This window comes from Trichechus manatus, unplaced genomic scaffold (assembly GCF_000243295.1).
Source record: "Trichechus manatus latirostris isolate Lorelei unplaced genomic scaffold, TriManLat1.0 scaffold00014, whole genome shotgun sequence".
Classification (NCBI taxonomy): Eukaryota; Metazoa; Chordata; class Mammalia; order Sirenia; family Trichechidae; genus Trichechus; species Trichechus manatus.
The window spans coordinates 52,106-65,840 of record NW_004443950.1 but is presented as its reverse complement, the minus strand read 5'-3'; the positions used below and the strand labels follow the sequence as shown (position 1 = coordinate 65,840).

The 13,735-nt window shown below is 45.5% G+C and overlaps 2 protein-coding genes and 1 non-coding gene across 7 annotated transcripts in view; 2 read left to right on the top strand and 1 right to left on the bottom strand.

Moving 5' to 3' along the window:
• Positions 1 to 4: 4 nt before the first annotated feature.
• CHTF8 (chromosome transmission fidelity factor 8) lies at positions 5 to 10,124 on the bottom strand. 4 transcript variants are annotated; one of them, XM_023726792.1, is made up of 4 exons: positions 10,031 to 10,124; positions 3,026 to 3,083; positions 2,646 to 2,763; positions 1,275 to 2,237 (listed from the first exon to the last, which is right to left on the bottom strand). In XM_023726792.1, the coding sequence occupies exons 2-4, from the start codon at positions 3,046 to 3,048 to the stop codon at positions 2,013 to 2,015; spliced, it is 366 nt and encodes a 121-aa protein (XP_023582560.1). In that variant the 5' UTR covers positions 3,049 to 3,083; positions 10,031 to 10,124; the 3' UTR covers positions 1,275 to 2,012. The 4 variants fall into 4 exon arrangements, with proteins under 4 accessions (XP_023582558.1, XP_023582557.1, XP_023582559.1 ...); XM_023726790.1 differs by lacking the exon at positions 2,646 to 2,763 and having other exon boundaries at positions 5 to 2,237; positions 10,031 to 10,097; XM_023726789.1 differs by lacking the exon at positions 10,031 to 10,124 and having other exon boundaries at positions 5 to 2,237; positions 3,026 to 3,053.
• On the top strand, positions 4,653 to 4,755 carry LOC111819640 (U6 spliceosomal RNA). Its single transcript, XR_002823229.1, has one exon. It is a non-coding gene; the product is annotated as a U6 spliceosomal RNA (small nuclear RNA).
• Positions 10,125 to 10,175: 51 nt separating the features above from the next.
• UTP4 (UTP4 small subunit processome component) overlaps positions 10,176 to 13,735 on the top strand; it is a 43,595-nt gene continuing 40,035 nt past the window's right edge. The window contains exons 1-2 of one of the 2 annotated variants that reach the window (XM_004371444.2): positions 10,176 to 10,220; positions 11,515 to 11,675. In XM_004371444.2, coding sequence (XP_004371501.1) covers positions 11,517 to 11,675 — 159 coding nt within the window. In that variant the 5' untranslated portion in view covers positions 10,176 to 10,220; positions 11,515 to 11,516. The remainder of the gene's footprint in view (positions 10,221 to 11,514; positions 11,676 to 13,735) is intronic. The other variant, XM_023726788.1, reaches the window with a different exon arrangement.

Below are 13,735 nucleotides of genomic sequence, written 5' to 3'. Positions count from 1 at the left end.
AGCAGGGCAATATATATGAATTGGGACTTGCAGGCCAATGCATCCCTGAGGAAAAGTCCACAAGAATAATTCACAAAACTAGTAAGAAACAAGGGGCAGAAAGCCATGGGACAAAAGCACAGCAGGCTTCCGCAAGGCTGGAGATCCTATCTCTTAAAGCCAGGATCATTCCCACCCGCCAAAGTCCATGTCCCACAAATAACATTTCACCTTCAGTGAAGGAAGAAGCAGAATTTGAAAAATATGGCTCATTTGAACTTGAGCCCCACCTACGTACTTCAGATCACAGCTCCGTATCTACCCTTTTACTTAAACCACAGCCCCTGCCCAGAACCACAGTGCCTGGACACCAAGGCGGTCCTGGAGGAAAAATGTTGTTTAAGGGGGTAACATTCCATTTGGGTACATTGCAGCTATTGGACCCCCTGGTCTGGGGAAAGCAGCTGTGTTTGTGCCAGGGAGGCTCCCCACTCTAGGAAATGGGACCAAACTCTTGCCTGCAGGGCCATTCATCCTTGGAAAGGAAGCTGGGTTTAGACCCAGGGTCCCAGTTGGCCTTGCAAAAGGAGCTGGGTTGATACCCACAGGGCCTGCTGGAGAAGTGCCCAGGGGCCCAGCAGCTGACCTGGGAAAAGCAACTTGACCAGGGCCTAATGGGCCAGTAGACCTTGGAAAGGTAGCTGGACTTGGACCCTGCAGGCCAGTGGCCCTTGGAAAGTTAGCTGGGTTGGGACCTAATGGCACAGAGGCTCTTGGGAAAATTGCTGGATTTGAGCCCTGGAGGCCAGCAGACCTTTGAAAGGTAGTAGGGTTTGAAGCCAATGAGCCAGAAGACTGAGGGAAGGCAGTTGGGTTCAGTCCCCCTGAACCTGTTCCCCTTGGGAACGGACTGGCATTTATCCCTATAGGGCCAGTCGGCCTTGAGAAAGGAGTTGAATTAGGGCCCATGGGGCCAGGAGCCCGTGACATGGGAGATGGATTTGGCCCTGAAAATCCAATTCCCCGAGAACCAGGACCCGAGTTTGGGCCTATGGGGCCAGGTACTCTTGCCATGGAAGATGGGCTTGTGCCCATGTTACCAGAAGCCTGTGAGAAAGAAGCCGAATTTGCTCCTAAAAGGCCTGCTGCTCTTAGAATGGGGGCAAGATCTAGGCCTTGAGGTCGAGCCATTCTTAAGTTAAGACCAGATCCTGTGCCCAAGAGACCACCACCTGCTCTGGCATCCAGATTAGGGCCTAGACCCAGGCCACTCACCCTTGGGCTGGGCCCAAGGCCTGGGCCCAGGCCACTTGCTCTTGGGGTGGGCCCAAGGCCTGGGCCTTGAAACATACCTGACCTGGGAGCAGGATTTGTACCTAAGAAGCCTGATCTCAAACTGGGACTTGGTCCTGGGCCAAGGCCAACTGGCCTAGGATTGGCAGGACCATTCCCAGAGGTCAAAAGGACACCTGTTCTCAAGTTGGGTCCAGATCCAGGGCCCATGGGGCCCCCACTTCTAGGGTCAGGACCTGCTCCCAGAAGGCCACCTGTCCTTGGATTGGACATAGGCCCTGCACCCGGGAGACCTCCTAACCTTGGGTTAGACAGAGGCCCCGGGCCTGGAAGAGCCCCTGCTCTAGAATTTAGAGCTGGGCCTGGGCCTGGGCCTGGGCCTGGGCCCAAGAGGCCACCTGGCCTTGGGAAAGAAACTGTGCCTGTGCCAGTAGGATTCATCCCTCTTGGAAAAGAAGCCATACTTGGGTCACGAGCACCAGCAGGGAAGGGCGCTGGATTTGAAGCCAATGAACCTGATGGAGTTGGAAAAGGAGATGGATTCCTTGGAAATGGGGCCATATTTCCGCCAAGAGAACCAGCTGCCATAAGGAAGGGATCCGAGTTCACGCCCAGTGGGTGGCCTGTGTTCAGAACAGGACCCCCTTGTGGTCCCAGGGAACTGTCGAGCCGACCTCGGGGTGGCAGTGGAGCACGAGCCCAAGGAGTTGGCCGCTCTCTAGGGAAAATCCGGGGTTCTTTCATACTTTCTTGGGGACGTTGGTGATAATGGGCTTGGGGCGGGTTTTGAAAAGGATCTTGTTTTTGATGAGTGCTGTCACCAGGTACCGGGTGCCAGTCTCGCAGCCAAGCTCATCACAGTCCTGCTCCCCAGGTGTGTGTTTGACAAGGACAGCAAAAGGTTTCTCCAGGTGGATGATTTTCCCATACAGGATATGATGTCCCACGATCAGCACAGGGATTCCCTTTGGCAGAACAAGAACAAGACGCTTGAGATTCTGGGTGAAGTCCTAACACCCAGGTGGCCTTCTGAAGCTGCTCTTGGCAGGCAATGCTGCCACCTCCCTTCCCTGGTCTGGCTCTACCACTGTTGAGCAGCCACTCTGGACAACCCACCCTTCTGCCCTTTTCACACTTTCTAGCCCCACATAAGAGAATTTCCACTTTTAGAAATGTGATCCTTCCAGATTCCCCAAAGCTAAATTTCCCTGCTACTGCAGAGATGGGGGAGGAGAACAAGCAGATAGCTCAGCAGATTAGCTAGACTTTGAATAACAAACCTGAGGGCAGTCCTCACTCTGGGTCCTGGGAGCACCACCTTGGTGTAGCTTGCTTTCCTGAGGCATTATGCAGGGAAAGAAAAGCCCCCTCACCTCAGTGGTGTAATGTAGGTCTCCCAGGAGGTTTCCAGCTAATCCGGTGCTGTAGCGAGCCTCGATCTCCCCCTGTAGCTCCATCAGCACCCATTCTGCCAGGCCTCCAGCCCCAGCACTGCAAGCAAAGGGCTGGCGGTTACAATATTTTTGAAGGGTGAAGGATGAGTAGTGTCTTACACCACCATTCAAGGCCCAAAGGAACTCTTGGTTGAGCACAATTTCTTGGGAAACCGGGCAATACTAGGCACTAAACTAGAGATTGAAATGCAAGGATTTGTGCGAGATGCACCTGAGGACCCTGATTCTTCCAGGAAAACAGCAAACCTATATAATCCTAATCATTCAAGCTAAATGAACAAGTCTCAAAATGTACTCACCTGGAAATAACAATTTGTACCATGAGCTTTCTGTCTTTAAAAAGCAACTGAAAACAAACTGGAGAGAGAGAGGAGGGGAAAAAGATTTAGGATATTAATAATGATAGCAAATACTTATCACTGTGTGCCAGGAAAATTTCTAAGTGCATTAGCCACGTCTTCTCGTTTTATTCTAACAACCCCATAAGGTCTAAGTTTTGTTAGTGATATTGTACATATGCGATCAGGTGACTTCAGATCACCAATGGTGATCCATACCACAGTATGGAAAATTAACAGGCATCCTAACTGTGCTTAAGATCATGTAGCTAGTAAATCAGAGCTAGGATTTGAACCTAAGACATATATGTACTGCAGAGCCCACACTCTTGACCACTATGCTAACCTGGGTTTCTCTACTCTGTATATTTCTTAAACATGAAGGAATTCTTTTACTTTTTTCTTGCTTTGGCTGTTTTACATTCCAAAGTTCAAAGGGGTTCCTTTAACTAAAAATAAAGCGAAGAAGAGAACTGAAAAAATCCTTCAGACAACTTTAGTGAATGGTAACGTGACTTCTGATGTGTGTCATCGAACACTTTGACCATCTTCCACTTAAATATGAATACACCGCAATACGTAATCAACTTTTATTTTATACAACAGCACCACCTGGTGGCAAGTCTGGTGTACTCTCCCCTCAAAACAATTGGCTTCACTTGCACTTGTGTCTTTCAGGGAAGGATAGATTCATGGGGGGCTGGGCGGTAGGTGATCTAAACTGCAGCTTCTGGCTAAGCCCTTTCAATGTACACAGTGAGTCTAGAGCAAAGGTTATTAGTCCAGTATTTACTAACTGTAATATGGAAAGTTAATAGGTATTTTAATTGTGCTCAAGTTTAACAAATATCTGATTAAACAGTTAAATAGGTTTACTTCTATGTTAGTATTCGCTTTGGGAAAAGGAACTCCAGGGAAAAGCATTTTGCAAGCAGCCTTATAGGACAGCAGAACCTCTACTCCCAGAGCACCAAACACACTTTGGGAATATGGACTTGGTCAACTCACCGGACTTCAAATTCAAATATAAATAGCAGCTACCATTTATTTTACTATGGATCGAGTGCTGTGCATATATACAGGTAATATCTCCTTCAATCATCAAGACAACTTTATGAAATAAGTACTTATCCCTGTTTTGCAGATGAGGCTACTAAGGTATACAGAGATTAAATCATTTGCCCTGACAGATAAGGAGACTCCACCACTAACTTGTACGGAACCACCAAAAGCACTTTAAAATCCTTTTCTTCTAAGGTTCCTTGATGGTGAAAGGGTAACAATTTACAATCAGGAGGCCTCAATTCAGGTTCCAGCATGTAGCTATGGAGCTCTTTACTGTGTGATCATGCACAAGTCACTTAATGATTATGGGGCTAACACCTCTCTTATCTGACTCATTCAACTACTGTGAAGGTCAAATACGACATATACAAAAACGCTTAAATACCATCAAGTTCTATTCAGATAACTTATTTTTTAGAGGATGAGACAAACCAATCAGCCATTTTCAGAGCATAATTATGACCGTAACTTAAAAGAATGCTCAGGACATTTTAACCATGAATCAAAAAAGGCCCAATATCACTCGTTTCAGCAGCGCATACACGAAAATTGGAACAACACGGAGACAATTAGCATAGCCCCTGCACAAGGACTGCAAGCAAATTCATGAAAAATAACTAGCAATTGAAAAGTTGTGAAGTTTCTCAAGGTCAATAAATGCATATAGATTGAGAAAGGGTTCTTGTAAATAAGCTTCTGATGATTGATGAGGCAGTGTATTTTCCTTGATGGATATAAGTTATAGTAAAATACAGCTGGTTTTAGAGAGGCAACCCAGGTACACGAATGCCTTCTCAATCCGTCCTAGGGAGATCAGTATTTTTAAAGTTAATGACTTAGAAGGCAACACTACTCTCTGGTATCAGAGCACTAGCAGGAAAAAGAGAAAAAACTACTTTCTGATCACATGCTTGAGATGGGTATGTGTGGACTGTTTAGGGAAAGAGAACGCACAAGTATTTCAGTGCATCCCCCACTTCCTGGACAGTTTCCTGTTAGAATAGGAATTTGGAACTGTGGCCAAGGTTGGCCAAGGAAAACAGGTGTCTGGGAGCTGGGACAGAGTAGTTACACTTGCACACCAATCCTTGGTGCTTCAATGAGCACACATCTTTACCCACATACATGTGTTCACATGGCAGACATCTAGTGATGCCACTGCAAATAAGAATTCTGTGGCCCGCAGTCTCACATTTCTGCTGCTGCATGCAGTCAGGATTCTCTTGTGCTAGACCTACTGGGATGCTGTACATGTGTACACGAATGAAGGAGCCCAGCCTACAGGAGTCTCGCTCATAGGAACCCGTGGGCTGAACTGGCTACATTTATGCATATGAGGGTGTATTTACCAAGTTAGTAAAAAATGTAGCGGAGGGCATCCCTTTAGTGAATTTAAAAACTCTACTTTATCACTTTGAGATAGTCTCTAATACCTAAATTCTATTCTTCTTTTTCTTGCTCCTTGGGATTACCACTCTAGGCAAATGTTCTTAGGGCTAGAGTAGGTAGGTATACCGGGGTACTTCACCAAGGGCACACCTGGCGGAGGTAGCAGGAACCATGTATTTCTCTTAGTGCAGAAATAATTAAAAAGGATCTGAGAACATGCAGCCTAATCTGTCCCTATCCCCTTGAGAGTAGGCAGAAACAGTAGGAAAAAAAAAAAAAAAACCAAAAAGAGGTAGAGAATATAATACAAGTCAAATCCTAGTAGTAACAGCATGTAATCTTAGTGGTAACAACAAATATAACATTAAAATGAAAATTCTCTGTATAATGAAGAGATTTCTAAGTCTTCAGTCTCAATTCACATATTCTAAGCAACACTAAAGACAACTAGAGCAATTCTAGGTGTTTGTTCTAAGATGTGGCTCGTGTAGAAATTGTACTTCAAGAGCAACATTCCAAGGCACCGCATGATGAACACACCATCAATTCATGAACCTAAAAGGGAGTCAATGGAAGAGCCCCTCCAGCACCTCTCTCTCTCAAGAGACTTGAGTTCGAACCCAGATTTGACTAGGATCAACTAATTTGTCTTTGGTTAAGAACAATAACTCCAAGCTGACAGTGTAACTCTGGAGCCTGGGTGAAATTTCTGTGATGTAGCTTTTCAAAAGAATTGTTTAAATTCATTGTTTCAGAGTGGTATCACTCTCATAGGCCACAACTAGAGTGTCATCTTGAAGACATGGGAAGATGTGAAGAAAACTAATCCGCTCTCCCCATGCAATGAATTATTCTGTCCACCCCCACTCCCATGCCCTAATCTCAGAAGAGGAGGAAAAATGGTTTCTATTCAGTTTTTCTGGGCCTTCACATAACTAAACAAACTAAACAATATATAAGTTCTATATTCCTAAATTAGTCAAATGACTTTAGTTCTGATCTGAAAAGGAAACATATTTTAAAGCACTTTGCAAATTTTAATCCGTCTTCCTAATCTTTTCCATTTAAAAAAAGCCTTTCCTGTAGCTTCAAGTTTTCTTGAAATGTTACTTATCTAAGTTTGTCCTAGATCATCCCCAGTCTTAAGACCTGGAGTTTGTTTGTAGGGCTTGGGTAAAGCGCTGCATCTCAGGATACTGGTCCAAATGACCTCTGAACCAACCATAGGGCAGCAAAGGAACGGCATTCTCAGAACTAATCCAGACCCACAGAGGGAACCCTAACCAAAACCTAAAAGGTCTGGCTGGAATCAGACCAATCTGGGATGCACTTTAACTGCCATTTGGCTTCTATTTCTACTTTAAAGTTAGTAACTACTAAATTATAAAGAACTTGAAAAAAATCAAAATGCTACATGACTTAAGAAGGTAAGAATTCAGAGCATTATCTTTACAATAAATACCAAAAAAAAGCTCCATTTCTCACATAGCTAGACATCCTGACAACCATCCTGTGAGATGGGCACTGTTTTTATCATTCCCATTTTACAGGTGAGAGAACAGAAAGGCTAAACATTGAGTAACCAGTCCAATGTCACACAGCTAATAAGTGGTAGAGCCGAGATGTGAGCCCTCTCTACAATACTGCCTCCCTTGCAGTCTCTCACAGAGCTCCCTCTCATACAGTACTTCTGTAAGAAACCTTCTGGTTGGCTTTACAATTATTATCATAGCATCTCTTACGAAATAGCCAATAGGTAATCTACCGGGAAGATTTTACAACTTGCTATCAAAGTAGCTATTACATCTATGGGGCAAGCAGTTAAAAACAACCAGTAAACCTGCTATTTATCATATCCAATTGATGATTCTTAGGTTTTTGAAACATCCAGAACTATCACTGCTAAGATTTTTTTTTTTTTACCCTAAACCTCTGTTCCTTAGTGTAAGGAAAAATAAGCCAAGAGAATAATGGACATTCTTTGTCATAAGTTCATATTCATTGACCAAAGCTAATACTCTTATTCTCTGGTCTTGGAATTGTTAAAAATTAAGGTAAGCAACGTCTTTCAGGAACAATATTAAGGAACAATGTAAGCAATAATCCACATAATGGTAGCTGCTCCCAAAATAAAATGTGCTATATACCTAACTGTAAAGAACATATAGCTTTTAGCAAAACAAGGGGCTTTGATCCAACGGTTTAACATAATTACAACTAACTAAATTTTACGAGAGCTAAACAATGTTTCATAAATTGTATTCATTAGAACTCTTTAACTCATCTTGGATTTTAAGTTTTTTTTTAAGAAATCAAGGCTTTAACTTTCCAATTCTTAATTTCAAAAATCATTACTTTTTATTTAAACGTGCAACACGCAATATGTCTGCAAACTGTTAGTCCAGTGCATTTATTGAGCTCTTATTTTGGCCCAGGGACTATACCCATTGGTTAGTGATACAGTGAAGAACTCAAGTTGTCAGAGAGACCTGGATTCTGTGATTCTGCCATTTACCCTGTATGTGATAGGAGATAATTTATCCTGCTTTGAGTTTTCCAGTCAATAAATTGGGCATAATAAAAGCTCCTATCCTAAAGGGTTGTTGTGAGAATTAAATGCAGTAATGAACGTAAGCCCTTAGCACAGTGTCATATACATGGTAAGCCTTCAGGGTCAAGCCATTATTATTATTACCCAGAGGAATGTGGCATTTTCTTAATACAAGTGTACTAGAATGTCTTCATACTATACTGTATAATTATTATTTTAGTGTTGATAGTGAACCAAACATTCTATAAAAGCAGCAGGTAATCAGAACAAAATCAAGTTTAGATAATGTGAGAGTAATTCAAACGTGGCAATCAGGGTTCACCAGACAGCTTCAGGGATTAAGTTCTGGAAGGTCATTTCTCTAAATTTGACTATTTCTCTGTGCCTTTCCCCCAAGTGAAGAATTCAAGAAATTTTATATACAACTGAATACACATTATTTTTATTAGCAGTGTTGTGGTTTTGTAACTGAAGGGGATCTTGTCTTCGACAGGCTTATGTCATTAAGTGCTAGAATTTTATTTCTAAATGAGAAGTTCATTTTCCTCCAAAAAGGGGTTATGGAGGGTAAGTGGAACTGAATGCTTCCAAACTTTTCATTAGTGAAGAGTGTGTTCAAAACCGTGTGTGGATACTATGCATACACGTGGTACTTTCCCATTACATTTTAGGACTCCCATGTTGAAGGGAATCAATTACTGGCATTTGTAGACAATGGGTGGAAAAGATGACTTCAGTCGATTTGAGTTACTCCAGTTTTCTCCATCTTCTGCTACTCTGCAGCTTTTCTCAGCCCTTCCTCCTCTTACTGCTATGGTGCTCTACCTTCCCCAAAGCGCCCTCCTTTCTAGCCCTGCTTGGGGTCTCCCTCTAAACAGCATTCTCCTCCCACTGCACCCCAACTTCACCACCCTTTCCCATGGCCCCCTCCGATCGCATCAGCGAGGATCTACAAACACTTCCTCCTATTTCTAGTCCCTCCCACTTTCTGGGACTTCTCAATCCGCCCCCTCCTCTTCTCCAACCCCACCAAATTGCCCCTAAAGCTTCGCTGGGCCCGCTTTCCAGGCTGTTTAACCCCTTTTCCTAGCTCCCAGAGAAATTAATCTTTAAACTGCCCTCCTCCACACCTCCCACCGGAGTGGCCTTTCAAATCGCTCACCTCCTCCCAAAAATTACTCTTTAAACGTTCTTACTCTGCCATCCTCATTCTCCAAATTATTCCATTCCCCCTTCAATGCTAAAGCACTTCCCTCCTCCAGCACCCCACCCAACTATTCTCACGTATTCCATTTCGCCCACAAAAAAGCCTGGGATCACTCTCCAGACTGTCTCTTCCTTCCAACGGCTCTCCAAATTAACTTTCCCAGCAACCTCCCACCCCATGATTTAAAATGTCCCATCAAACAAACCTAACAGTCCTGCCCCGCCCCCCACCCCCGCCCCAATCCCACGAAGTCTTTCTGTCATCCTCGCTACTTCCTGGGTTCCTGTTCCACCTCGCTCCCGCAAGCCTCGCGTGTCGGGCTCCCATCCACCCGGTGAAGAGTCCCTGCCCGCACATACCTCGAGGTTCCGGCCCGCGCCGCCCCCTTCTCCGTCCTCCGCCCGCGCTCGCGGCCACCCTTTCCGCCCTTCTGTCGCTCCGCTCCGCCCCACTCGCTCCCTTCCTTCCCTCCGCCTTCCGTCTCCACACCCCTCCCTTTCCCCACAATTCCCAGCCCTCCCATCCCGGGGGCCCCTTTGGGGTCGCCCCAACCTCTGCGCGGCCCTCTCCTCTTCCCTCCCCCCTCCCAGCCGCCCCTCCGCTCCCCGCCCCTCTGCTAGCCATTCTTCTACCCGAGCCGCGCGCCCCGCCCGGCCCCAGCTCCCTAGCTCCCCGCTCCTTCGCGCCTTCGCACCCATCCCCGACTTGGCCCTCGCTCCTCGCAGCCTCCCGCGCCCCCCGCCCGCGGCCTGACCTGCAATGGCGGCCGCCGAGCGCGGCGCCGCGCGGCCAACGGGCGACAACCGAACCTCCCGCCGCCGTCGCCGCCGCCGCGAGTACTGCCTGCGCACTTCCGGCCTCGCGTCGCGAGCACTTCCGGGGTAGAGCACGAGAGCGCGCGCGCACGTGGGCCCGGGGCGGAGAGTGGTGATCGCGGGGCCGCGGTGAGTTGGGGAAGGGGTTTTGGAAGCGTGTAGTGACGGGGGGCTCGTTTGAGGGGCTGCGGCGGGTACAAGTTCCGCGCTCAGCGGAGCTCGCCAACTCCTTGGTGCCGAGACAGGATGGGGGCTATTCCACAGACCCCCAGAGAGGGAGAGGGCGGCGAAGACTTGCGAATCTTCACACGCCCTCGTAGCCGGGCCGGACCGAGTGCGCCTGCTTTGCGTGCTAGTTCCCAGCCTTGAAAGGAGGCGAGCGAGTTGCGTACTAGCTCCGACCCTTTCGCGCTGTATGTTTGTTGGCAGCCGGTGGGGTGTGTGTGTGGAAGGGGAGAAATAGTGACAGAAGCCAGAGAGTACATCTACAGTAAGTCACTAAGTCCTGTCGCTCCCTCCCGGTGAGGAACTCGCGTTTCTGCTCCCCTCCCCCGTGTCAGCACGCCCGTCACTACCTTAGTTTGGGTGTTTGATTTGCAAACTTAAGCCTTCTATAGAGTTGGGAAGAGGTGCTTGGTAAAATGCAGATTCTCTGTTCTCCCGCCTCTCTCCCCCGAAGATTGGAATTCTGGAGTTGGAGGTAGGACTCCAAAGCCTGAATTTTTAACCATTTCCCAAGGTGATTTTGATACAAGAGTTCTACAAGCCTCATTTTGAGAGACTCTGATTTAGGCTGTCAACGTTTCTTGCCTTCTCTGTCTTTACGTGGTTTAGGCCAGAAGTAGTAGGAAGCTGCCCTCCATCCTCTGTCATTCTTTCTTGATTCTGGTCGCAGTGTCTACCCTCTTCTCCCCCAAAGAAACTTCACACACAAAGTAGAAGGGAGAGCCTTAGCTTCTGCACCTCACACAGCTGGTCAGCTCTGTGTTTCTCCCTTATTCGGGTGTGGGCTCCCAGTTAGTGAAGGAGGTTATTTTCAGTCTTTGTGCTCTGAGATCAAGTTCTAGATTCTCACCTCTCTTTTCTAGACCATTTCTTTGAGGCAGTTGACGGGATTGTTAGAAGTCTGGGTGGTGGTCTATGTTTTGATCTTTTGATCCTTTACTGAAGCATCCTTATTGTTCAAACCATCCGGAGTTCTTGGAGATTGATAGGTTCTTATGTGGGGCAAGAAAGCATCATTAATTAGATATTCAGAAAAGAACATCCGTGAGATATAAATGAATCCTTCCATGTATGAGTCAGAATTGACTCGATGGCAACTAGTTTTTTTTTTATCCAGAACAGTGATAATAAACTGATTACATGTGAGTTATTGCAGTTAAAGTTTAACAATAATGACTCTTTTTTTCCCCCCTCCTAGGAATGGGTGAATTTAGGGTCCATCGAGTACGTTTCTTTAATTATGTCCCGTCAGGGATCCGCTGTGTGGCTTACAATAACCAGTCAAACAGATTGGCTGTTTCACGAACAGATGGCACTGTGGAAATTTATAACTTGTCAGCAAACTACTTTCAGGAGAAAGTAAGTCATTCAGGAGCCTGATTTGGTGTTTCTGATGTTGATTGTCTTTTTCTTAAGTGCAAGTCCACAGAACTTTTATGTCTTTTATATTCAAATCAAAAGAATGTGACTTTCTCTACCCCCTCTGGAGTTGTTTAGAACTACATAACTGATGGGGCAAATATGAGATCTCTTGTCTGACTGATGACGGAGTTCAGAGTTTTGATATGTGTAATGTTGATTAGAAAGATCCTACCTAGGGATTGTTGTATCTCACCACCTGTCGTTTGGGAACTGAGGTTTGCTGGATCTTTTTGCCACAACAAGAAGGGAAATTGTCCACACCGTTGCTTTATATCAATCTCAGCACGTTTGCAGCTTTGGTAAGGAAGCATTTCTTGCTGGGAGTGTCAGTGCCAGTTTCACTGTCAATTTAGAAAAAATGATGCAACATTTTAATGTCAAACTATTTGGTGATGCGATAGCAGAAAGATGGATTCCTAAGTTCATCTGTCTGAGAGATTGTAGATTTAGACGCCTATGTTTGGGAGTAAAGGATATTTTAAATTAGGTAAAACACCCTTTAGATGTAGCCAAAGGAGTGTTATAGCAGCATTTTTTCAAAAGCACTCATGACTTTTTCTTCAGATGCAGCTTTCAATTCAGTTCACATTTGCTGAATACCTAATATGTCTCCAACAGCCTGATACCTGACCCTCTGTAACTTTGTCAATGAACAAGTGACAGATACTAGGCAATATTGAGACAAATGTTAGAGGCCCTACCTTCAAGAACCTAAGCGTCCACCAGGGGAAAGACAAGTATATAGACACTTTTCCAGACAGTGTGGTATATGCTGTGATAACGCTAAACACAGGCACAAAACCTTGGTGGAGAGGTGCCTCACTCAGATAGGCGGGTTTAGGAAACCTTCTAGGGAGAGGTGATTTATTGAGCTGACCCCCAAAGAACTAATAGAAGTTAATCAGGGAAAGCTAAGCCAAGTGAGCAACATGTCGAATGACCCAGCGATGGCCAGAAAGGACAGGACACTTTGAAGAACATAGGACAAATGAGGCTGGAGTAGGGACCAGATAAATGTTTAGGGCGTAGCGGTTAAGAACTACGGCTGCTAACAAAAGGTCGGCAGTTCGAATCTACCAGGTGCTCTTTGGAAACCGTATGGGGCAGTTCTACTGTGTCCTGTAGGGTCACTATGAGTCGGAATTGACTTGACGGCAGTGGGTTTGGTTTTATGGGTTTTTTTTATAACATGTTAAAGAGCTTGAGTTGTTATGCGGGCTGTTGGGAACTCTAGGAAGTGAAATAACCAGAATTGTATTTTAGAAAGAACTCTCTAGCTGTAGGGTGAAGAAGAGATGGGAGACGGAGGAGAATAGAGACTGGGAGTCCTCTGAGGAAAGACCATCTAGTAGTCAGGGGAGAAGTGGGGCAAGGGCAGTGGGGATGGTCAGAAAAGAATAGTTGGAGAAGAACAAGGGAGTAGAGTTGTGAGGACTTGTGGGTTGATTGTTGTTGCTTGCAACTTGTTTCTCTCCCCCACTAGACGTGTGTTTGTTGAGGGCAGGGTCTGTGTCTAGGAGGTGCTTCAGTAGATATTTACTGAATGAATCATTGAATTGAACGTGGTAGAGTCAAATTTTCAGCCAAAAAATAGTATTTCTGACAAGAGATAGTGCATGGGCCCAGAGTGAGGATACTGGTATGTGTACAGAAAAGCCTAGTAAAGACTGGACCAGAGGATATTCTAGGATAGGGAGCAGAGAGCCTCTGGCATAGATAACCATTGTACATGCCGCTCTTTCTATCTTGAGCACTATTCTCGACTCTCCTTGCTTTATTCACTCTTGCTGGCTCTCTGGTTTCCACTTAACGTGCCACTTGCCTAGGACAGCCATCCTCTGATATGCCCCTGACCTCAAGATTGTGCTAGATCCCTTTGATACAGCAGCTTTCAAACTTATTTTTTTTTATTTTTATTGTACTTCAGGTGAAGGCTTACAGAACAAATAGTTTCTCATGAAACAGTAGTACACATATTGTTTTATGACATTGTTTAA